The 23,987-nt window shown below is 43.3% G+C and overlaps 2 protein-coding genes across 4 annotated transcripts; both read right to left on the reverse strand.

Annotated features, from left to right (window-relative positions):
* Positions 1–3,099: 3,099 nt before the first annotated feature.
* On the reverse strand, positions 3,100–12,357 carry fam167ab (family with sequence similarity 167 member Ab). 3 transcript variants are annotated; one of them, XM_056294647.1, is made up of 4 exons: positions 12,282–12,357; positions 10,975–11,147; positions 8,276–9,496; positions 3,100–4,187 (listed from the first exon to the last, which is right to left on the reverse strand). In XM_056294647.1, the coding sequence occupies exons 3-4, from the start codon at positions 8,633–8,635 to the stop codon at positions 3,924–3,926; spliced, it is 624 nt and encodes a 207-aa protein (XP_056150622.1). In that variant the 5' UTR covers positions 8,636–9,496; positions 10,975–11,147; positions 12,282–12,357; the 3' UTR covers positions 3,100–3,923. The 3 variants fall into 3 exon arrangements, with proteins under 3 accessions (XP_056150622.1, XP_056150621.1, XP_056150623.1); XM_056294646.1 differs by lacking the exon at positions 10,975–11,147 and having other exon boundaries at positions 8,276–8,991; positions 12,282–12,323; XM_056294648.1 differs by lacking the exon at positions 10,975–11,147 and having other exon boundaries at positions 12,282–12,316.
* Positions 12,358–13,465: 1,108 nt separating this feature from the next.
* lca5 (lebercilin LCA5) lies at positions 13,466–23,510 on the reverse strand. Its single transcript, XM_056294649.1, has 9 exons — positions 23,159–23,510; positions 20,229–20,689; positions 19,383–19,624; positions 18,304–18,609; positions 17,520–17,657; positions 17,120–17,216; positions 16,458–16,594; positions 16,141–16,321; positions 13,466–15,147 (listed from the first exon to the last, which is right to left on the reverse strand). The coding sequence occupies exons 2-9, from the start codon at positions 20,626–20,628 to the stop codon at positions 14,234–14,236; spliced, it is 2,415 nt and encodes an 804-aa protein (XP_056150624.1). The 5' UTR covers positions 20,629–20,689; positions 23,159–23,510; the 3' UTR covers positions 13,466–14,233.
* Positions 23,511–23,987: the final 477 nt, after the last annotated feature.

Below are 23,987 nucleotides of genomic sequence, written 5' to 3' on the forward strand. Positions count from 1 at the left end.
CATTTCTCACTGCACACTGTTGACAGTTAGCATGAATCCGCCAACATGTGCACAGCCCACCGATTTATGCGGGACTACAGTGCGGCTGTTCTTGTCTGTTTATTCTGCTCTTGTCTGGGTCATGGTGGGCTGCTCCCTAAGTGTCTAAAGTAGATCCTTGATGAAAGAGGATGTCCAGAGACACTCCCAAACAAAGCCTCAGCGTGTGATGCTCTCTGGGATTCTCGCCAGCCTTCTGTCCAGCCCATGCATGTCTGTGGTTTCAGCTCAGACACACAGCCACGATGTTAACGATATCTCTGTGTTTGTCCGACTAAGCGATGCATTTCTTTTTATTCTTGAAAGTACTGCAAAATGCAACAAAACAATATTCAAACAAAGAAAATGTCTCTGATTTCATGTCATATGAATCGTGTCAGTGTCAGATAACATATCTATTGACTATGCTGTCTTGTGAGCTCTAGGTTATACTAAATACAGAGGTCAAATTACCCCCCCCCCCACACCGCCCTCACTTGACGTTTGATTTTTGGGCCGTGGTGCTTGCCATGCAAATGATAATATGCACACAAGGTCATGAAAACCATACTAAAAGCAAAGGTAAATAATATAGTAGTTATTTGGTTGGCTGACTGTGGATGTGGGAGACTGTGCAGACGAGGGACCGTGTGGTGCTTTTTGTCTTAAATTGGTGACTGCAGGCCTTTGGAGGGTCATTGTGAGAGTTTTGCCTTAACATGCAATTCACTGCCAACAAAACAGTGATGAGTAAAAAGCACAGTTGCAGCAGTGGGTTAGCCGCTCTCGATATCAATCCAGTTAGGAAGCAATTATAATGGATAATAAACATTTGAAAGGGAATCTTTCGGTGTCCTCACTGGAAGCATAAGTACAGTGATTTTTAAGGCGTCTGTTTGGCTGGATGGGGGTCTAGCTGAAACCAGAGAGCATCGCAACTTGGTCTTTCTGCCATTCACCACATGAATAATAAGGAGCCTCGGCAGCAGAGACGATGCCTAACTAACATCAAGCTTCCCGGCTTGCTCAGTGCAGCTAGGAAGGTTTAGGCATTAAATTCACTACACGGTCAACTTCTGCAACTGTGGTGGGACTGGGGGCTGAGTAAGTGCAGCAAGCTGGTTTTTAATATCAAGAACTGTTTGCACAGTATGAAATGTATATGCATCAAGCTGTACTTCATGCTGTTTTTGATCATCAGATGTATGTTGCCTAAAATGAGTTATGACAAACCACAGGGATTTTTTTTGGAGTCAGTTGCATTTATGCCTAAAGCATTTGTCTAATCAAACCCTTTGCATGTGTCAGCTAAAATTACTCATTTAACATGACCAGTTGACGTCATAAATTCATTTTTTAATGTTTACTTTTCTCTTTTTCGCCACCCTTCCAGTGTAATTGCCAACAACAAACTCTTAGCTGGCTTTACCAGGAGTGGAAAATGGTTGCAGACTGAACTCGGCCAATGGCAGCAAGACTCCCCGATCATTTGCCTCCTCCTCCTCCTCCTCCTCACCCGTTCAATCAAAAAGGGGCTGTGTCTTTCAGCAGCAATACATTCACATAAAGCCGGAGCTCATGCATGTCAATCTAAACCTGAACAAAGTCATTCATGACGTACCGCTTCAGCCGCTGGGTTCCGGATCGGGCAGATGGCGCGTTCACACTCACATGCGAAGCTAATGCTCATAACCTCACGCTCATGTCTGTATGCTGCAGAATCTCCGCGGAGTCATGAGACCGGAATGGAGGAACACTGGGCAAAAATCTTCATACCTCAGCTGACGTTTTATTGAGGACAGACGTTGTTGTGATACAGGTCATGGTTTCAGCACCGAAAAGGGGATTATGACGAAACTTGGTGACGACGATTCACACCAGCGTCTACTCATTAGCAAAAAATAAAACCGGAACTCCCACGCAACGGAGGTATTACGTCACACAAAACGGTATTACAACGCGTCCTTAAGCAAGCTAAACCACAACCAGTTCACCACCTACTTCCAAGAGGCCCCGTACTGCAACGCACGTCCGCTGAGCTGGGGATCGCTAAAACAAAGAGCTGCTTGTAGGTTCAAATCTTAAGCGTGAGTTCACAACCTCCCACGCTTGTTTAAAGATGGAAGATCCCTTACTGGATTAGCCTCATAACACCTTTATGAAGGTTCCGAAGTAAAGGCAGGCGATCGTAAACTCTGCATCAGGTCCCTTCCTGTATAACGCTGCAACTCTAATAGTGCATTCACTTCCTGGGTGAGGCGATGGGTGTGCACTTATCTCCCGATGGCACAGGGCCTCCTCAATCTAGTAAAACAATTACCCACTCCTGTTGGTTTTCTCTCAGTTGCTGTTTAACTATTGGTGAATGGAACCGCAGGACAATGACTTAGTTGTTGTGTTGTGAAGGGAAACCGAAATGTTTGTTGTCTGATCAGTCTGGGCGATAAAACGCACTCAAATGAAACACGATTAAATCAAACCCAAAGACATTCACCGAAAATTGCCTTCGGATTCAGTCGGGTCAGTCTTTACAGATGAGATGTCCGGGTGTTTTTTTTTCACATTCCTTTCCATTTTTATTCAGATTGTGTTGGGTATCTGAAATATAAGGAGGGCAATCTCAACCTCCAACCAGGCCCTGACCCCCATATGTGTGTGTGTGTGTGTGTGTGTGTGTGTGTGTGTGTGTGTGTGTGTGTGCGCGTGCGTTATGTCTGTACAGTGGCTTCCCCCGACTCAAAACTTCAGACTCAAATTGGCAATCATCCTTCTCCCTAAAATTTAGTTGCTGCAGTTTTTCAGCGAAACGTTGAATCCAATTATATTTAACTGCCTACATCCAGCAACATTGTACTGTCCACTAAATCTGTGTAAGACACATACTGTTCTTGCGCGCGCGCACACACGCACACACACACGCACGTCAAACTCACAGGCAATCTCATCGCTGTGGTTTGATTCCTGACAGATGTGCTGTTTTCAGTCTGGGTCTACGGTCAAACCCAGACACAAGATTTCCTCACAGTATAATAAGCTACCCGTGTCTGCAAAGAACTGGGCGTACTTCAGCGAATTTACCAAGTAAAGCAATTTAATACCAAGTAAAATAATTCAATACCAAGTAAAGAAATTTGTTAGTGACAGTCGTTAAAAAATGTATTACCACAAATATATTCACAGGAAACAGGACCGATTTACTGGATACTGCAACTTGCAAACTAGAAATAAACATTATGTATTTTGGTTTGATATGAAATAACGTTGATTAAGGCATCTTTTATACAGTATGTACAAAACTATCAGTAACTTCACTGGGCCTCTTGGCAGACACTGGTTGAAGTGCATAGAGGACTGATCGTATGCAACGGAGGAAAATTCAAGTTTCTAACCTCGCACGTTACGTACAAACTATTGAAATGTTTCTGAAAGTTTCGAAAGACCAAGTGCATAACATATCCCATTAACTGATTGTTTCCTGGTGATGCTAGAACCAATAGGGCAGAGGACAAAGTTAAGCTCAAGAAGATGACTTGAAAAATGCCTCATACTTTAATGGAGTAAAAGGTTCCTGCAAGATCCAGTACCACTTTAAAACACCATGCTTGCTGTAAGCTGTCTTTATAAATTTGTGACCAAAAAAAAAAACATTACTGAAGACTAAAAGCACTTAATCCATAACAGATAGGCCATTATCTTGATTGTATACAGCTCACCCTTTGATTTTAGGGAGCACACAATTAGATGTTATGCCTCTAGGTCTGTCAAGTCAAGTTTTGTCTTTTAAATACCCAAATATTCTCACCTCTACCTACTATTAAGAAGCCATGGTAGGGACGTGGGCACAATGGGAAAAATATAATTTGTAAGTTGCAGTGAAAAACACCTCCTTGAAAAGCTGGCTGGCCCTAGCAGAGCGAGAAGCGGCGAGAGTTGATGTTCATCTTGGTGACGCCAATGAGGCGCAGCGGGGCGGAAAGGCCGAGGCCCGGTGTGACGGGGCATTCGCACAGCAGGTCCGACAGCTCGTCCCGCTCCTCAAGGCCAAAGGTGGCGTCGTTGAGCATCCGCCGATGCAGGTGGCACGTTTGCTCGATCTTCAGCTTGTTGATGTCGTTGCGGAGGCGCATGAGCTGCCTTGCGAGCTGCTGGTCTTGTAAACGCATCTCTGTCTGCAGAGAGAAGGGGGGGGGGAGCTTCAATTACTATGCTGTTTTTTTTAGGATTAAAGCTAAAGTCCGGGATTTTGTCTCCATAGATGATGATAATAATAATAATAATACATTTTATTTACAGAGTGCTTTCCAAGGTACTCAAATGTGCTTTACATAAGTTAAAATAAATATAAAAGCAACACACAAAAAACATATGAAGAAGAAAAGAAGAAAGCCACTTTATTTTGTCATTGTAGGTTGCAATGGATCTTGTTTTCTGTATTTAACCCATCCTATTGTATAGGAGCAGTGGGCAGCTGCAGCGCCCGGGGACCAACTCCAGTTCTTCTTTCTGTTGCCTCGGTCAGGAGCACAGACAGGAGCATTAACCCTAACATGCATGTCTTTTTGATCTTTGTGATACAACACACAACGTTAATCACACATTAAAAGCAACTCTGAAGAGGTGAGTTTTGATTAATGATTTGAATATGGACAGATTGGTGCAGTTTCTGATCTCTTTGGTGAGGGACTTCCAGATGGAGGGGGCAGCTATGGAGAAGGCTCAGTCACCCCCGGTTCTGTGCTTGGTCCTGAGTGGTGGCAACAGGATGTTGGCATCGGAAGAGTGAAGGCGGAGGAGTATGGTAGTGGAGCAAGTCGGTGAGGTGGGACGAGGGCTGGTTATGGAGGGCTTTATGAGTAAGGAGAAGACTTTGAATTGGATCTGTTGTGGGACAGGGAGCTAGTGGAGGTTCTGGAGGACAGGGGTGACGTGGTCATGGGAGCAGGAATAGATGAGCAAGTGAGCAGCAGAATTTGGACTTTGTTTAGGACTTTGGATGATGAGCCTTAGAGAATGCTGTTGCAATAGTCAATTCTGGATATGATGGATGCAAAGATCAAGGTTTTGGCAGCAGAGAAGGAGAGTGATGGGCGGAGACAAGCTATGTCTTTTAGGTGGACAAAGGCAGTTCTGGTGATTGGATTGACGTGGTTTTCAAAGGAAAGGTTGCTGTCGAAAATGATTACAAGGTTATGGATGTGTGGGGAGGGAAACAGGGTGGAGTTATTGATGGTGAGGCAGAAGTTGTGAGTAGTTTTTGTAAGGAATTTGGGACCAGTGATGATCATGTTAGATTTATCACCATTTAGTTTGAGGAAATTGTCTTGCATCCATGATTTAATTTCAGTGAGGCAGTTGGTCAGACTGGATTATGTTGCAGTGGTGACGATTTAGTGTTGATGTTGAGCTGGACATTATCAACATAGCAGCAGAAGTGGAGACCATGATGATATATGACGTTACCAAGGGAGAGCATGTAAAGGATGAACAGGAGAGGACCAAGCACCAAACCTCGGGGAACGCCTTGAGACAGAGGAAGGGTGAAGGAACTGCAGTTGTTGGTGCTGATGGAACTGCTGTCTGTTAGCGAGCTATGTCTTTAGCCAGAAGAGGGCAGTACCGGTGACACTGAGGGAGGAATCAAGGCGGGAGAGAAGAATGGTGTGGTTGATGGCGTTGAAAGCTGCAGTGAGGTCGAGCAGGAGGAGAATACTGAGGTGGCCAGAGTCTGAGGAGAGGAGGAGGTCATTGGTGACTTTAAGGAGGGCTGTTTCTGTGCTGTGTTGTGAGCAGAAACCAGACTGAAATAATTCAAACAGGCTGTTGGAGATGAGGCGAGGTTTGAGTTGGGAGGTGACAACACTTTCCACTATTTTTTACAGAAAGAGGAGGTTGGAGATGGGCTGGAAATTGCTCATGATATCAGGGTTGACTACAGGTTTTCTGAGGATGGGGGTGACAGCAGCCAGTTTAAATATATGGGGGACTGAACCAGAGCCGAAGGAGGAGTTAATGATTTCTGTGATGAGTCAGGAGATGGCTGGGAGGCAGTCCTAAACAAGACTGGATGGGATGGGATCCAGAAAATAAATACCCCTTTCACACTGGCCAAAAAACCCGCTAACATCCGCCTTTGGTGGTCAATGTTGCATTGACCAAAGGCAGATGTTAGCAGGTTTTTTTTGGCCAGTGTGAAAGGGGTAACGTGGAGCTTCTTATTGCTACCGTAAGGTTGGACAACTCCATTGGAGACACGGGAAAACTTTGATGGGCTCAGTTGTAAGGTAGGGGGTAGGTAGAGAGGTGGAGAGGGCGGGGAGGTGGTCAGGTTGCTGTAGATGGTATCAAATTTAGTTTGGAAAAATTAAAGGGTTGCACTTGTTAACCGTGAAGGAATTGGACGTACTTTCTCTGGGTTTGAGAAGTTTGTTTATTGTGGAAAAGAGAGCCTTGGGGTTGGTGGAGGGAGAGTGTGTGAGGTGTGAGTTGTAGGTGGACCAGGCTATGATGCGAGTGTCTTTGTATTGTTGAAGATAGTCTCTGTTGGCTTGGAGATGCACTGTTTCTTGCATTGTATTTCGAGCTGTCGCTTACGGGACTTCATATGATGGAGTTCAGCAGTATGCCAGGGAGCTGAGTGTGCGAACAAGACTATTTTGGTTTTAATGGGGACAGCTGATCAAGACAGGATTAGAATGAGCCATCATAATAACTGACAAGATTGAAGGGATTATCAGACAGTGGGGCAGGGAAGGTAGAATTTTTATTGGCAAGAGAGGCAGAAAGAGCAGAGGGGGAGATATATTTGAGTACATGAAAAGTGGTTTCATCCATCTGGACCATGAAGTCAGGTTACATCAAACTAACTGGGATCTTTGCCATGGTCTGAGACACTCTCCATGTACCACTGGTGAAATTTGTGACTAGGTAGAACGAACACTTTTTTAAAAAAAATGCTCCCCTCCTTTTTCTCCCCAATTGTATCCGGCCAATTACCCCACTCTTCCGAGCCGTCCCGGTCACTGCTCCACCCCCTCTGCTGATCTGGGGAGGGCTGCAAACTACCGCATGCCCCCTATGATACATGTGGAGTCACCAGCCGCTTCCTTTCACCTGACAGTGAGAAGTTTCGCCAGGGGGATGTAGCGCGTGGGAGGATCACACTATTCCCCACAGTTCCACCTCCCCCCTGAACAGGCCCCCGACCGACCAGAGGAGGAGCTAGTGCAGCGACCAGGACACATACCCACATCCGGCTTCCCACCCGCAGAAGCAGCCAATTGTGTCTGTAGGGACGCCCGACCAAGCCGGAGGTAACACGGGGATTTGAACCGCCAATCCCCGTGTTGGTAGGCAATGGAATAGACCACTACACTACCTGGAGGCCCTGTTCCCATATAGTTTGGTGTAGTTTGTAATACATTGAATTGCCTGTGGTAGCTTTGGTCCAAGGATGCCAATTTTACACGGGTGGGAACTGTTTACTGCTGACGGCACACAAATGACAATGACTGCTACATACACCTTGTTTATAGTTCTCGTTAGGGGGGACAGATCAGTTAAATCATGGATTTGAGCTTGGAAATCTCAACAGCTGATTATAAAGTTAAAATAATACATTGATTAGAAATTAATGTGAGTGTAGTCTTTATTGTGGGACAAAAATCTAAAAGAGAAATCTCAGTGGGACACACAGCAACAAGTCTACTATTTTTTTGTGAAAAATGTTTACTGAGAAGCCTCATTGCATACTCAGGCTGCAGGTTGGCATGCAAACCCTTGGTGAATGTGCAAGACAATTAGGCAGAGTAAAACTGATTACACTTGCATAAAGTCTGTATGAAAAGGTCCGACACAGCTTCCTGAGTCTGTATGAAAAGGTCCGACACAGCTTCCTGAATCCCAATCACTCTCACTCACTTTAACCTGAATGAAAGTGTTTGGGCCAATAACACAGCATTGGACATTGTGCCCATTGTTGAATTCTAACAAGCAGGTCGTCATCTCCTCTCTGCTCTTGCAAACTAACATTGAAAGTCCTTCGTTCAAAGCAGAAATGAAGGTGTGTGTGTTTCTATTATCCAAAATATTCTATTTGTATAAAATCATCTTCAAAGTTTTCATACTGCAAAGTACACAGCCATAGGCTGCAATACATATTCCAAACATTTATCTCAGAGCATGATTTTTTTTTTTGAACTGGCCCCTTTTTTTAAGATGAAAATCATATCTATTGTAAAATATACAATTAATTACTCACCAGTTCCCTCCTGAGCCAGCTGAGGGCTTCGTCTATATTTCCAAACCCCCGGAGGACTCCTGGCGGCAACTTGTGCTGAATCACATTTGAGTTCATTACATCCCCTTTGGGTGTGACGGGGTGCCCCATGTGACCCTCCGCATCTTTTTGCACCGCTGGGTTTCTGAAGCTTTGGGCCTCTAACTGAGCTTTCCACTCGAGGTAAGATGGTCTCCTGGTTTCTAATCTTAACTTCTCTGCCAAGGCCTTCAGGTTCATGAGATGGTCATCTGAGGTTAAACCTGAATCCTCTTTGTGTGCCTCTTCCAGGTCTCTTGCACCGTCCACCACAAACTGAGGAACTGCGCTGGTTTCCATCATTAATCGTCCAGTTAAACACACCTTCTCCAGAAACACGTCAAAACCCAAGACAAAAGATTGGGGGATTTGTTCCTCAGCGCCACCCTGCTGCTCTCTTATTATTTGGGATAACAGTCATTGTGTGTGTGTGTGTGTGTGTGTGTGTGTGTGTGTGTGTGTGTGTGTGTGTGTGTGTGTGTGTTACTGTTTCAGTGTTTGCTTTGTGTATGATCTGTATCAGAAACAGTTCATCTGGCTGGGTGCTGAGATACTCCAGAGGTTTCCCTTTTAAAAGTGCCCCAATTTCTCCTTCAAATCTTCAGTGGTTCCCAAATATGTCCGCCTGACATTGATGAGCAGACAGCCTTGGGAAACCGCTGTGGAAACAAAATGCATGTCATGCAGTGTGCTCACATTTGCTGAGAACAGACATGATCAAGGATGTCCAAATGACTCGCAACACACCAATAATACGACATCTGACATAAAGTGTAAACCTCAACTCTGGCTTGTAGATGCGGTTAATTGACAGGATGTTGATTAAGAATGGAATATAGGCGCTTGTCCAAATGCAATTTACTTCATCACCACACAGCAAATCATTATCAATACTACAGGTCATTGTATTGAATGGGCTTTGCAGAGAGGGTGCTTAACGTAATTCTTGCAACACAGTCCTTCTGAATCCTCTCAGATTAGGTGTGTAGTCTTTCTCGTCATATGTTGAATAAAAGGGGAAGAGCACGCTGCCCGAGAATCCGCCTTCTGGATGTTTACTGGATGGGAACAAGCCGTTTCCATGGCAACAGCACTGGCCCAAGATGTGAGTCAGCATTTTTTTTCTTTTTGCCACTCATCCTCAGGGTTTAGCTTTTGTCCAACCTAGAGTCACAGAGACAGAATAATAATGGCCTCTCTAATAGACTTTTAGCTCTGCAGCAATCCGTGTAATAACAACCAGAACTTTGGCATGTGGTTATATATACCATCACCTCACATTTTGAAAATCATATACAATGAAGCAGGCAATATTCATTAAAATCCCTTCTGATTTATGCATATCACGGGGCTTTTCGGCACGCCTCAGAAGGCAAAGGGCCAGTAGTTGCTCAGTGTAGGTCTTTTCAGATACACAGAATGCAATAATGATGCCAGTTTGCTGTAATTAGGGCATATTATCTTTAAAAGAGGCTATTCAATAATGTATATTTCAGCCTGAAGGCAAAATTGAAATATTAATATCAAATCACAAAATACTCCCCAAAGGATTTGATACAAATTGATCTAATTCACCAAAATAACCCTTCGTTTCATTCACTGTATTAAATATGAGCAAGAACCGTGGCATGCATTATGATGGCGAGTTTCTGGTTTCTTTTTATTAGTTTTTTATTAGCACTGAATATATCAACCGCATGCACAGTGAACAGAATCCAGAAGTCAATATTCACACCTCCGTGGTTCCAGAGGCAATGCTGAGAGGGTCTTGAGGAGCCTTTTTGTCTGGAAATAACTACTTTAATGCAGCCCCTTCAATCAGATAGCATGAAGACACTAGGGCAGTAGTTTAGGTTTTTGGCTCAGGGTCCCCTTGCACAGTCTATAACCGCTCAGTAAGTGGTTACCGCTCAGTTCTTCCATAATGGGCACAGCAGACCTTCAGTGAAGTCATTGCCCTTGTATCTAATGATAGGCTTGGCTGTTTTGCAAGGTAAATTAGACCTCTGGCTGTGCAGAGCGGCTGACTTATACAGTAAATGGTTGGGCAGTGGTTCTTCTTATTTTCTCATCAGCGTGTCTCTGGAGAGTGCATTGTTAGAGGAGAGCATTATGGAGGCGGAAAATCCATGCCACATGCATTTTTAAAGACTCTGTAAAGACTGTTTGACTATAGAAAGGGGGTGACTTTTGATAGTGAAGAGAAGTGCTGAGTGAAGATTTAGTGTCCTGTTATCTTCTCTGTGTGGACCATGCAACCATGCAGTCTATGTGTACCTTCGCAAAATATGTCAAATGAGGGGTTTGAGAAACACATAGAAGCAACTTTAAAAAACAATTTCACTCATAAGTAAAACTATTAGATGTTATACTGTGGATAACAGATGTTGTTCTTACTGCAACGCTCTTTTTGTACTACTGGCAACCTTTAGGGAACCCAATAACTTCCAAATAGACCAGCAGGATATGTAAATCTCAGTGCTGCCAGAATTTGCATCCTGAATATCAAATGGCAGCCAGCCTGGGGATGAATAGCGACACTAATGGAACTTGGGAAAGAAAGGCCATTTCCTCTCATTATCTACGTAAATGTTCCATCTGGCATCCAAAAACCACTAAACATGCCAGTCTTCCAGATTTACCATCATGCGGGTTTCATGGCTGATGACTCCAGCCTCTGGCTGTTCATGCAGTGTCCAGTTGCCCCATCAGAAAACTCCACTTCATGGTGTTGGCGTATGAGAAGACAATATTTGTTCTGGATCTGGCAGAAGGGTTAGGACGTCCGGGTCTTCTGTGTGAAGCATGTAAATGTCTACATAACAGACATGACCACAGTATCACCACTGACTGTGGCCTTACAGTGTGTCAGCTGCTTCTACCATATGATTGACACCGAAGACCTTATATTCCTTTTCAGAGATGTTAATTTTTAACTTGCAGTGCAGATTATTGGCTGTACCCTGGAACAATACATCATTACCAATGGAGAGGAGCAGCTCCGTTATATCAAATGGCAAGTCTGCTTTGTTCAACTGTGGGTCAAATCCCCAATACTGTGTGTGCTCTCTGCGTTCCCATCTAATCTCAACAGTTGATACCATGATAAAAACATCCATAGTAACAGAGTAGAGAGGGTTTTTTTTGTTTTGTTTCTACCGAGATAAACTTGTACCCACTTTCTAACCTGCAGCATATATAATTACCACATTTTCAACAGGTAGCCAGTGGACGGTTCATGTGGCAGCATCAAAGCATAAGCAAGAAGAGGGCGAATTGGTTTTCTGCCACACAAAAAAAAAACAAAAAAACAAAAACTCCAATAAAGGACTTCATCGTCATAAGGTGTCTAGAAGACGCATATTTGAGAGCAGGTATTGGATTCCCTAGGACACTGAGAGGAAGGGAAAAAAACACCTTTGTAAAAAACAAATGTAAAACAAAACTTTGCTGAATATATGCCTAAACGATGTAACTGTTGTACAAAGTGTCCTCTGTCTTTTTATTGGTCTTGGGGACTTATTCGTTTCAATTACAGTTGCATTTGGAAACACAAGGCGGTGTGGATGTCGGTATATGAACTGATCACGTCCGTCTCTTCTCTCGCCACATGTGCGTATGCAAAAAGCACTGGAATTGGACATGCAGCCAATTCAGTGATTATTACCATGCACAGTGTGGGTCTCAGCATCGTAAGGACTAGCCTTCGAAACCTAAAGCCCTCAAAGCAGATATGTACATCAAACTGAAGTTGAACTGACTTAACTGTAGCGTTGGGGCGGTGTAAAAATAGGTCCACAACATAAAGATGACCAATGCGGCGTCTTGCCTCTACATTTTGCTTGCGAACAGAGGTAATTCATAACATATTCTACCCCCCCCCCCCGGATTTTTGGTTGCAGTCTCAGCTAATTCCATCTGAAATAAGGCAAATAGCACATTGCCATACCTGGTAGATTCACCGTGCTGCGCAGTCCAACTAGACTCCGACCCAGACAGCCTCAACGGTGGACCGTCACTTCCATCTGATCCTATCAGCCACAGTGCCGCAGGTGTTACACCAAATTCTGCTACCGTCGAAATTCGTGACTATTGTTGTCGTCACTGGGTGGCGTTGCTAAGGGACGACCGCCCTCCCGTATCGTTGACCTGACGTAAAGCACACCACATCGCCCCTAAACCCCCGTATTTAACCTCAACCGGGAGGATGGAGGCGTCACAGCTATTTTTTTTTCGTGGTCTTAATCAACCGTCATCACAATTTTCGGCGGGTGCGGATTTTAATAGAACACCGGCCCGGTCCGCTTGTTTTCACGCACAGATGGACCGGAGGAAGGGCGGGGCGGTTGCGTCAGGTTCTGGTCGCTGGAAGAAATCCCAGGAGTGAATCCCTGTCCGGCTCCTCTGACTTGAACCTAAACAGACAAGTTTATCTGTGGCGTTAACGTCTCACTCAACAAAGCAAACTGCGCAAACAGACAGGTGCCGAAAAGTAAAAGGAAAAAACAAAACAAGACAGAGTTTACTTATAATAAATATACAGATAAACCACAAAAGTTTGCATTGGTTACAAATTCCAAGAAGGCCTATTCATAACGATAATGCCAATGACGTAAACAAGAAACAGTAAATAAATGAAATGAGACAACGGCCCAACTCCTTTGACAAATCGTCACTTGAAGATGTGTTAAGTAAAAAGTCGTCAGACGAGTCAGACCCGGCTTTTCCCTCAGGACTCGGTATTAGCTGAGCAGTTTGACCTCAGGCGTTAGCCCCGCGGTCTTGGAGGTTGTTGTCTGATCGCCTGCAAGAGTAAATGGGAACGCCATCACGTAGCAATACTCACATCCATACACAAACGTCAAATAATGAGTATTTTCTTTCACCTCTTCAACTAACAGGCGAAATTCGTCTTTCATTTCCACACACAAATAGGGCTAAACAGACACTGTGCCAAGCCTTGATGAAATTTAACACCCATTTTAAAAAAAAATGTGTCAATGGGGCATGTCTTTGTTTGCATTTGCTCTGTTTCGTTTTGTTTTACAATGCCAGAGTTACCTCACTTGTTTGGAAGTGAATTTGAAAATCTGACCATCACCTTCAAGATTTGCAGCTGATGGGCTGGAGAATTTCCCTTTATTCCAAAAGGCAAGTCATTGAGGGAATAATAGAAATATTTTTTAAAAAAAAAACCTGTATCTTGAAATAGCCGCCAAACACTTTGCATCCATCTTACAGACAGTCTTAATTATATTACACATTATGCATTTTCATCACATGTAAACATGAGTCAATTTCTGTCAAACCTGTATCTGATTTATCACGTAAGTGCCAGCAATACATAAATATATATAATAAAAAAAACAACAATACATTTGTAGTGATGGTTAAGCACAAACATTCAACTGAATGATTTGAAAACAGTTACACAGCATGTGTTCATTGTGGCAATTTAGTATCTTCACTATGTGTTATCTATATATAATGTCAACACACACACTATTTTACCTGAGTACATGGCAACCATGTTTCATTACTTTTCTGCACTTGATTCAACTTGAACATCATCGACGGACCCATTTTAAGCAGTGCCTTTAACCATCTACCGATCACCAATGCTAACTGTATAAATATATACTAGACAGGAAAACATTGTTCAGATATGTTATATAGAAAAGGGTGACGCTACTGTTCCCTTTATAAAGAAAATTAGTGTCATTTATTTCAATCAGTCCATGACACATTTCCAGGCGACTGGATAACAATCATCCCTCTCCACCTACTTTCATGTAGAAATCACCTCCGGGCACCTGATGGTGTCACCGATAGGTGCGTCAGCCTGTCAAAGGCTGACTACTTTTACTATCCAACAAGAGTTAATCCCCACCCCCAGGCAAATCATAAAGTGAGTTCCTCTATGTCATCATCAAATGAGGCAATGGCACGAATGGCAGGCCTGCTCTCAGCTACATGCAGGGTGCCCAGAATTGGGGCTGGAGGAGTTGCTGGAGAGGAGGCTTCTGAGTTGAACTTGAACAGTCCCTCCCTTCTTGAGCGTACCCCGTTGGTCGGACTTCTGAGGATCTCCATTTTATAGGGGTCATCAGTGTTGTTAGCAGTGGGCGTACCCAAAGTTCCAAACAGCTGCTGCATAAGACTGGACTTTCTGTCCTTGCCTTCCTTTCCCACCCCACTGTCTTTCTCCTTCTCTTTGTCTTTCTCCAAACCTCTCGGACTGAAAACTCCTATCGCTTCTAATGCTGAATCTCTGTCCTCTTTGGGGACGCCAGAGGAATTGCGGGCTGATGTGCGTCCAAAAGAGGGCGCGTAGCTTCCGAATGCCAAGTCATCGTCGGAGACTTGAGCTCGCACTCCTCTCCTCCCCATACCTGTTGTTGCCACTCCGCCTTCTACACCCACACTTCTCCTCACCCCTTCTCTACTTTCCGCACCTGCATGCCAACTCCCCGTGTCGTTCGGTTCAGTGAATCTGAAAATGGAAGAGTTCTGGCGCCCTAGTTCAGAAAGGCGGGGAGGTGAACGGACAGCAGTGCCGTGACTGGGATCCGAAAGGTCAGTCTCAGCAAACACAGGGTCCTGATTCTGGCGGTCTATCTCACGCAGCTTTGCCAGCAGCTGCTCTTTCTTGCCTCGTTCCGCCTCTGCCACCTGCTTATTGGGCAGAGCTTCCTGGTTCCACCTCTCAACTTCTTCCTGAACCTGGCCTTGCTTCTTCTTGTTCCCTTCTTCTTTTTGGGTAGATGTGTGGCTCAGCCTCTTTCTCTCCTCTTGCCCCTTTTCATTCTCCCAGCCTGTGGAGATAGTGTATGTTGGATTTGATTAAGTTCTTTATTTGCTGCAGGATAAAATACGGGAAGGATGATGCAGGAAGAGATGCAATGTATCTGCAGTCTTTATTCTCACTCTTGTTTTTTTAGTAAATGGAATGGAGAAAGGTAGTTTACAGGTTGTTTAAGGTCTACACTACCTTTGACTAAAGCCATACAGTCATATAATTCAACAAAGCTGACCTTTTTGACCTACACAGAATTTCATAGGACTATAATAGAAGTTGTCTACTCTTTACATTTTCTGCAAGGTAAATTCATTCATATCTGATTTTCTATAAGTTAGGTTTTTTGGATTTTTTTACTCTCTGGTGAAATAGTGAATAGTTTTTTAAAATAAGTTTCAATCCATTACCAAATTCTATTAGATTTCATTTAATGGATTTGTTTTTAATAAAGCTTTTTGAATTTTCATTGGCTAACAATTTCATAAGACTTTGATGCCATATTTCAGTTTAACACTTCTTTTGCATTTAAGTTTGTTTATACAACTTCACAAGAAAGACAACCGTATTTGCTATCTGTTGTTGACACTATTATTCTTTGTCTTATTAATGTTTCACTGCTATTATTGTATCATTTTCTGAGACTAATGATCAAAATTTGCAAATACAAAAAACTATTGGAAACCAGATTGCACCAGAAAATATAAAATGATTTCATGACAGCTTTGGTTACAATCTGAAGTAGGAATGTGGATAAAGATCTTACTATGTATGAAACAAAATTATTCCTATGCGTTATGCTACTCTGTCTGAAACAAAAAGATGCTGAACAGTAACGGGTTTGTGTTGGACCAATGAAACACAGCAATAAGCACAAGGACAATATTATGTGCACACTTTTCTTTGCTCTGAATTTTTCCACTGTACGGCAATAGTGTTTTGTTTTGTTCCCCCCCCCCCCCCAAGATACCACAGGGATGTGCATGTGCTCACTTCAATTTAATGCTCTTACCATCTCTGAGTCTGCTTTCCTTCTCATCGAGGGCATTCCATTCCTGGTCAAGCTGCTGTCTCTCTTTCTCCAGCTGCTTCTCCCTCTCCTTCTCTCTTTTCCTTTCTTGCGTCCTCAGCTGGTCCCCCTCGTTATCGGTATTCTTCGTTTCTCTCTGTCTTCTGTCTACTTCATCCATCTCCTGCTGAGAAAATGGATTGAAAGACAAGCTAGGAGAGCAGTGTCATGACTGAGAGATTATCTCTAGAGAGCTTTCAGAGACTAAGAGTGTTGTACGACACATGGATGGCAGAAGAGGTGAAGTCGAGTCACTCTACCTTGAGTGACAGGTAGTCGTTATGCACCTGTTCGCTGTCCTCATTGCTGTCGGTGATGGCGGGTGGAGGAGTGGGGAAGTCCAGACTGGACATCCTGTCCTCAGTCTGCACTGCCTTGGTAATATTGCTACCGAGGGCTACAAGTGGGATGGATTTACAGTTCAATATTCATTTAGGTCTGGCTGATCATACAACGTGACCATCCCATGACATACAACACAGCTTCCAGGACTAACAGTGGCATGTATTATTTGTTTGTTTTTTTCCAATAGAAAAATCAATAGTCCCTTGCCTTATGACCAGGGACTTGGAAGATGATTCATAAATTTGTTATTTCACATATATCTCTAAAAGAAGCTACATCTACTGACAGCAACGCTTGTGGTAAAACACTTGACCAGTGGGCAAAAGACAAAGTTCATGAAGTTTCTAACAAAAACAAACAGATTTCAAGGTATTCCAATTTGACTGCTAGAGCTCAGACACTTGTATTTAGACACACACAAATAGCACAGGATTTAATGTGAGCTGAAGTGCACATATGCATAAGCTTGTGTTTTTGTGTACAATATAATCGTAAAAAGAGAAAACAAATGTCTGCGTGTATGCATGCACAAATACACACAGACAGCAGTGATCATTTATCACAACTGAAGCCTCACCCTTTCTCTTGGACCCATTGTCTGTGTCTTTTCTGGGTGGTGGTTTCACCATGCGGTTGGCATAGATGTTCATGGTATCAAGCTCTCTCTCCTTCTCCTGATAGCAAAATAATTTACATTAAAATTTGAGTCAAACAGAATCTGGTATTTCATGTCTATAAAACGTACAGTGTTAATCAACTTGTGTGTATGTGTGTGTGTGTAAGCTCATGCTTTGTGTGTGTGTATACAGTGTTATCCACTGATAGGAGACCTAAATAAGTATAAAAGACTAATATACTTGGACAGGCAGTTAATTTACCTGAGTGGGCTGCCCTTGTATAAGTGTTACCTAGGACACCCTAGTGTGTGCCTGTGCATGTGTGTATGTGTGGGTTTGTGTGCACGCGTGTGTGTGCACCTTGAGTTTATTGCCCAGTCGTGCCAGCTCCTCCTGCAGAGCCTTGATCTCACCCTGTGCACTGATGGTTTTCTTTCTCTCTGCAGCCAGCTGCCTCTGGAAACTACTGCTGCTCAGTTCCATGCTGCGTTCCAACTCCTAACACAGACACACACACACACACACACACACACACACACACACACACACGTCTACAGACCTTTCCATCTCAACATAATATGAGAAAACAAAGGCTTTGGCTCCATGATTCATCAAAAAATATTGCATAGGAATAAAGCAAGTCAAGTTATCAATTTTACCTCCTAGTGGGCTTACTGCACATATGTAGAGAGATGACTGAATGACACCAGCTTTTTTTCCAAAGTAGACAAACCTGTAAGCTTTATCCTGAGAGTATCTGGGCTAGAATGGGTTAGAAGTTAGGCTGTGTCAATTCTCTGCTTGTTGATCTGACCTCAGCCTGTGTAAGATGGAGGATTAATTCTTGTCACATCGATGCCTTCAGTGGCTATGGCATTCCTACTTGCAAAAGGCCAACGGAGAAATATCTGGGCAGTTTTTCAAGGAAATAATTTATCCATTGACAGGTTTGATACATCCTCTTCCTGTTACCAGTTATTCATGCGGCTTTGAGGCCAATTCTGTGTTGCAGTGGTGATAGGATTCTTACCACCACATGCCACACATTTCCATCTCCATACTATTGTATATTTTCATAACACCACTGTTCCTTAAAAAAACCAACCAACCAATGACAGGAAAAAAGAAAATGAAAGAAAATCACCTTAATCTTGCGTTCTCTCTCCTGGGCCAATATCTTCTCTTCCTCCAGCCTGCGGCTCAGCTCCTCCCTAGGTCCTAGCTCCTGCTGGTCCGCAAGCTTCTTCAGCCGGGTCACAGCCGCCTTACTCCTCTGCAACCGTTCCTCACTGTCCTTCAGCCGCCTCTCGGCCGCTCGCTCCCTTTCTTGAGCTCGCCGCAGCCGCTCGCGCAGGGCCTGTGTCTCATTGGAGTGACGTGACAACAGCTGTGCTATCTCACTCTCAGTGTCATCGTAGCGCTGCAGTGCCTTCTCCTGACGTACCTGAAGCTGAAGAATGGTGAGGAGGAGAAGGATCAGAAATAACATTTTGAGTTGTTAAAGCTGTTAAAGTGGAAAGCGAGGGATGGCGGGTAGAACATGGAATAGATTTTTTTTGGGGATGTAACCTGCTTGTACGGCCTGCTATGGACTCAGAAAAAGAAACATTAAGACACCCTCTGATAAACTTCTTCCACTATGGGCCTGCAAAATGTTAACAGTTTTCCAAGCAAGATCACAGTCTTGGAAAAAAAAGTTTAAAATTTGTTATTCAGTCATAGGAAACAGATGCAGCCTCTCCTATGTTTTACACCAAGTTTAACTGGCCTGGTCCGAGGTGGTGGCATGCCAGCAAAAACTAGCAGAGAACAATTTACATTGTTCACCATCAAAGAAACTGGGTCCAAATCTAGACACCTGTTTCCCCATTAGCCATGAACTCTTTGATATGGCTTCTGGTCTTTTAGCATTTTTTTTAAAGACTTCTCTACCGAAATGCCAAGTTTTGTAAAATCAAACATATCTGACAAGCTAAATATCAATTTGTGGCCAGATTTTGACACGGACTTCTTTTACGGAAATCCAGCCCCCACTGCTGCCTGATCAAGCATAACAGAGGTGATCAAAGGTGACCAACTCATTAAAACATGCTTTTGCCAGTACTGGATTTGCGTTGGTGTTTGTTGGATCACTGCAGCACCATTGCAGCATTTTCCCACTATCAACTTGACTTGGCTTCAAAGATACAGCTCCTTCTGGGCTCCCTGTGTCATCTGGATTACCTGCCGAAGGATGCGGTTCTCCTTCTGCAGTTCGTCAGTGCGCATTTGCAGCTCAGTGAGGGCGTTGCGTAGCTCGTTGATCTTCAGCAGGCGGGCTGACAACATGCGCTTGGTGACCAGGTCCAGGTCTTTGGGTGGCGTGGACTCCTTGCTCTGGGAGCGCACCCCCCAACGGTGCTGCTGAGACTGGGCTGCCCCACCAAGACGGTACAGGCGAGTGCCCCCCCGTCGCCCAACCCCACCTGGGTGACAGAAAAATTCATAAACGATTGTCTGTAACTAAAACTATTCATTTGGTTGCAGAATTAAAGCCTGTTATCGAAACACAAACACATCCCAACAATATGCATCACTTTGGGAAGGAATTTACACACAAACAACATAACTGGTTGGGTTTTTAAGATAAAAAAGCATTAAATGACACATAAGTTTCAGCATGTTGTTCAGGATGTTGGGACTTTTTAAATGACTTTAAATGACTTTAAAGTCTGCAACATGCTGAAACGTTAAATAAAATCCCAGAAATAAGAATTCTTCACCCTAAAAAATATCATTCTCCTTTGATTAGAGATGACAACAATAACCTTTTATTAAAAAAAATGGGCACACTACTTACTACTTTTATACTTTCAGTGAGTGGGTTAACGTTTGTTCAGACGCCAAATGACTGGAAAGTGACTTTACACTGCCATCTACCTGACAGTTTCGGGAACTTCAACAACAAAGGACAAACGCCAATGGGGTCGCACTTTATTGTTTTGATTACTCCCTTGACTAATTTGTTAATGCAATATGATTCATAACCTGCCTTTTGGAATGGATTCTTGCTACATGTTCTTTACCTACCTGTCTTGTAAAAAGGGCTACTAGAGGTCCTGTTGGCATGCACCCCTCTTTTTGGAGTGGGGGACGGCGTGCGGGACCGTGAGTAAGGTGAGAGTGAGCGCTCTGAGGGGGACTCATTGTCATAATTCTCTGAATAGAATGACCCATTGCTCCTCCGTCTCTCACCATCTGATAACCGATCTCGGTCCGGATCAGGATCCTTGATCCAACTTTTAGACCTGTCCCCATTGCAGCTTTCCTTTTCATCCGCATCTGGGCTTTTACCCCAGCGGGCCTTGTTGGGATTTTGAGTTTGAACTGTTGACGCTGGGGAATCTTTTCCTGTGCTCCGCAGTGACACAGGACTTTGATCAGTGTTTCGGTTGTCTTCGCGGGAGCGGGCAACGGGCTCTGATTCCATTGGAGTCACTTTGACTGGGAATGCTGTATGGATGAATGAATGAAAATCACATCCACTGTGGCTGAAAAATAGTCCAAGAAGACAGAAATTACATGAATTTCTCCAAGTAGTAATTTAAACTTAAAGTTGCATATTGATTCTTGGTTAAAAAAGAAAAAGAAAAAACTAATGAAAGACAGAAAGAAAGAAAAACACTAATTTACCAATTTACTTTTTGAAATCAATACTTTACTGAAAGTAAAGGCTCTCAAATAGTGGGCCTCACAACCTGCAGAGAGAGACAACCTGCAGACAACCTCTATTACATTAGTTTTAATTAACATACAGGCTGGTCATCGAGATTAGTATGGCCCTCTGGTAGACTGATCCTAATGTCTATATTGGGAAATCAAAAGGAAATGTCTAAAAAAAAATTACCCTAAAACCGGAATAACAAGCAAGGCCAATTCCTTTGTCATACATTTGCCATATTGTGCAGCTTGTCACTAAGCAACACAATAAGCACGTCTATTTTGCTGAAATATTATGCAGTCAGTTTCTTTGTTGCTAGTCACAATGCAGTGCTTGCATATTTGTTCACATAGTGCATTTCAAATAAGTAAAGAATAAGTGTTATTTCTTGGAGTTTTAAGAGAAAAACACAAAACACACCACACTGCTGTTATATGGTCTAAGTATTGTTGGTGAGGACATCTAAAAGGTCATGCAAAGTGAGTCATTCATTACCCAATCAACAATAATAAAATCACTTGATACCCAGGCATCCATGACAACACTTATACACACAGAAACAATCTCCATATACAACTAATGTCATTGTAGTTGTGCACACAAAAGGGACTCAAACGTGAAAGTGTGCTTTTCAGAGGAAACAGCCTAAATGTGGCTGGTGCAGGCTAAGTAGTTTGCTGAGCGGTGGCAGAAAGCAGATGGCAGGAAGTTTGTGTCATTGCTAACAGATCACAAGTTTAATCACTTTAAAAGAAAGTGCTAGTGTTGATTTTGGCCTCAACCTCAACAGGACTGCAATAACCCCTCTATTTGCCTAATTGTTCCAAAGCATCTTTACTCTCCTAAGTGCATCAGAATAATTCTCCAAAGTCACATATTTATCTGTCTGATCAATCATTGTTATGTTGACTAAGTAGGCACTTGTGTCAGAATTGAAATATGGAGTATATGCCCTAAAAATACTCTGGCTGAATCAGTGGACAGGCATTCTCTCCTGGATTCTCTCCAACCTCTACAAGTATACAGTCAACAGTCTGCTGACAGGCTACATCAGTGCCTGCCTGGTATGGCAGCTGCATGGCCCAGGATCTCAAGGCACTACAGAAGGTGGAAAAGTCAACATAATCCATCACTGGGATCACCCCGCCAATCTTTACCAGAGACATTTACGTCAAACAGTAAGTGAGGAATGCCTGTTAAATCATCAGCAACCCAACATAAGGGTCAGTATGATGACCCCCCCACCCCCCAATTTGGCAAGTGGTTCCAAAGAACCAGATGTAAAGACAGTTTCCATTCACAGGCCAAAAAAAAAAAATCCCTATGAATATTGTCCCAGTGATCCTGATCTCCACGCTGACTGTCTATTCAACTGACACCGTGCACTCTTAACCAAAAGCTGGAATCACCACCACTTTGCACACTCACTGTTATTCATACAGCATGGCCCTAATCTATAGTTACTGTAATGTTTATTACCCATCATAATACCTTTTCTTACATAAACTACGTAAGTGCCTATTTTCATACACACATTGTATGTATACTTCATAAATCAACAAAACAGTATTTCCTTCCACATTTTTATCCTTTATGATTTATCTTTATATTTTATCTTTATCTTCAACTGGTGCGGATATGGTGTCAGCATAACATTATTTGAAAACTCACCACCACCCTCGTCATATGTCCATCATCTCTGTTGAACTCTTCATATTTTCTCCATCATCCTTATATCTAACCATTTCTAGGGTTTGATTGTAAACTCATTCGTTGTGGAAATCTATGTAATGGGGGAACTTGCAAGTTGCATGGAGAAAAAAAATCTATACACTGACTGAAATGTATATGCCCACTACGTTGACGTGATTTGGCCTCAGCAGATGGGATTAAAGGTCGCCTGCTGTTGGTTGACAGGTGCATTGTTTTGAGAGCAAGTCACCTAACGTTAAACGCATGTTATGTCACCCACTCCACTACGTCAAGCACATCGTACAAACTGGTATCGCTTTTTAAGTTTACTGTTAAAAACCCAAAATGAAAACAACGACAACGATAGCGTCAGATTAATCGAAATGAATCCGTATGTAATAACGTTTGCAAATGTAAGACAGATGGCGTGTAGCTCTGGTCAGTTGGCCGTGAGTGGAGCAAGCTAGTTCGCGTCGGCACACATTAAAGCTACACAGCACAAGAAAGAAAGCTAGCAACTTCAGACCACGATCCAACAGGTGGGGTATGTTACTGTTGTAAGCTCGTCGGCTCATCAACCTGTTCGTTTTCGGCCTCGGTTTCGTACCTCGGATCCTCTTGAGTTGTTACTTCATGGTTTTATTTCCAGTCCGTCCATAGCGCATGACTCGTTTGGCTTAATCAGCTACCGTTAGGTAAGCTAACTAGCTTTTACTCAACAAAGTGTTAGCAAGCTAATTTAGCTACGCAGGCTAATGCTGAAAGCACACTGGCCCGGTTCTTAAACGCCAGCAAATAACGAGTCAGTTTATGGATTATCGGATATTTGAGAATTACACAGTTATCCGACGTTATCAGCATCCAAAGCGGAGTGGCTGGGCAGCGGCTCAGGGATAAGAAGACAGACACGGCTTCTAGCTAGCCGCGTTTTCCTCGCCCCTGTCTGTGACAGTCCGGCCAGTGACGCCACACCATGGCAACCGTTACAGTTCGCTGCAGTTTCACTTTGACAGTCAGGGTGGCGCTGTAAACCATTCCCCCCCCCTCTGCTTAGTCTGTGGCTTCTTCTTTTTTCTTTTTTCTTTTTAATCAAAGGGCGTACAGAACACAAAGCACGCAATACGAACACACAAACAGGATAATTAATCGAAGACATATTTGAAGTACAAAATACTTAAATGCTGGAGGTTACAAGGGTGAAATTAAATTCCAAATTATTCAATTATCGATTTGGTTTTGAGAGTGTGTTTTACTGTCCAGGTTAGTTCAGAGAGAGTAGACTAAATTCTATGTTTGACATGGTTTGGTGAGCGCATGGTAAGATTGTGGGCTAAAAACCTACCTAAGACTCAACCTGTACTTGGGAGACTAACATCAACTTTATCCTCAAAAAGGCCCAGCAGAGGATGTTCTTTCTGCGGCAACTTGAGGATATT

This window comes from Lampris incognitus, chromosome 15 (assembly GCF_029633865.1).
Source record: "Lampris incognitus isolate fLamInc1 chromosome 15, fLamInc1.hap2, whole genome shotgun sequence".
Taxonomy (NCBI): domain Eukaryota; kingdom Metazoa; phylum Chordata; class Actinopteri; order Lampriformes; family Lampridae; genus Lampris; species Lampris incognitus.

What these genes read in the sequence shown, in the direction of transcription:
- fam167ab (XM_056294647.1), bottom strand. Translation starts at nt 8,635, where the DNA reads ATGATGGAAACCAGCGCAGTTCCTCAGTTTGTGGTGGACGGTGCAAGA. An exon ending in GCTGGCTCAGGAGGGAACTG is followed by an intron (nt 4,188 to 8,275) that starts GTGAGTAATTAA and finishes TTCTCTCTGCAG; the next exon opens with ACAGAGATGCGTTTACAAGA.
- lca5 (XM_056294649.1), bottom strand. Translation starts at nt 20,628, where the DNA reads ATGGAATCAGAGCCCGTTGCCCGCTCCCGCGAAGACAACCGAAACACT. An exon ending in TAGCCCTTTTTACAAGACAG is followed by an intron (nt 19,625 to 20,228) that starts GTAGGTAAAGAA and finishes TCTGTCACCCAG; the next exon opens with GTGGGGTTGGGCGACGGGGG. An exon ending in AGAGAGAACGCAAGATTAAG is followed by an intron (nt 17,658 to 18,303) that starts GTGATTTTCTTT and finishes TGTCTGTGTTAG; the next exon opens with GAGTTGGAACGCAGCATGGA.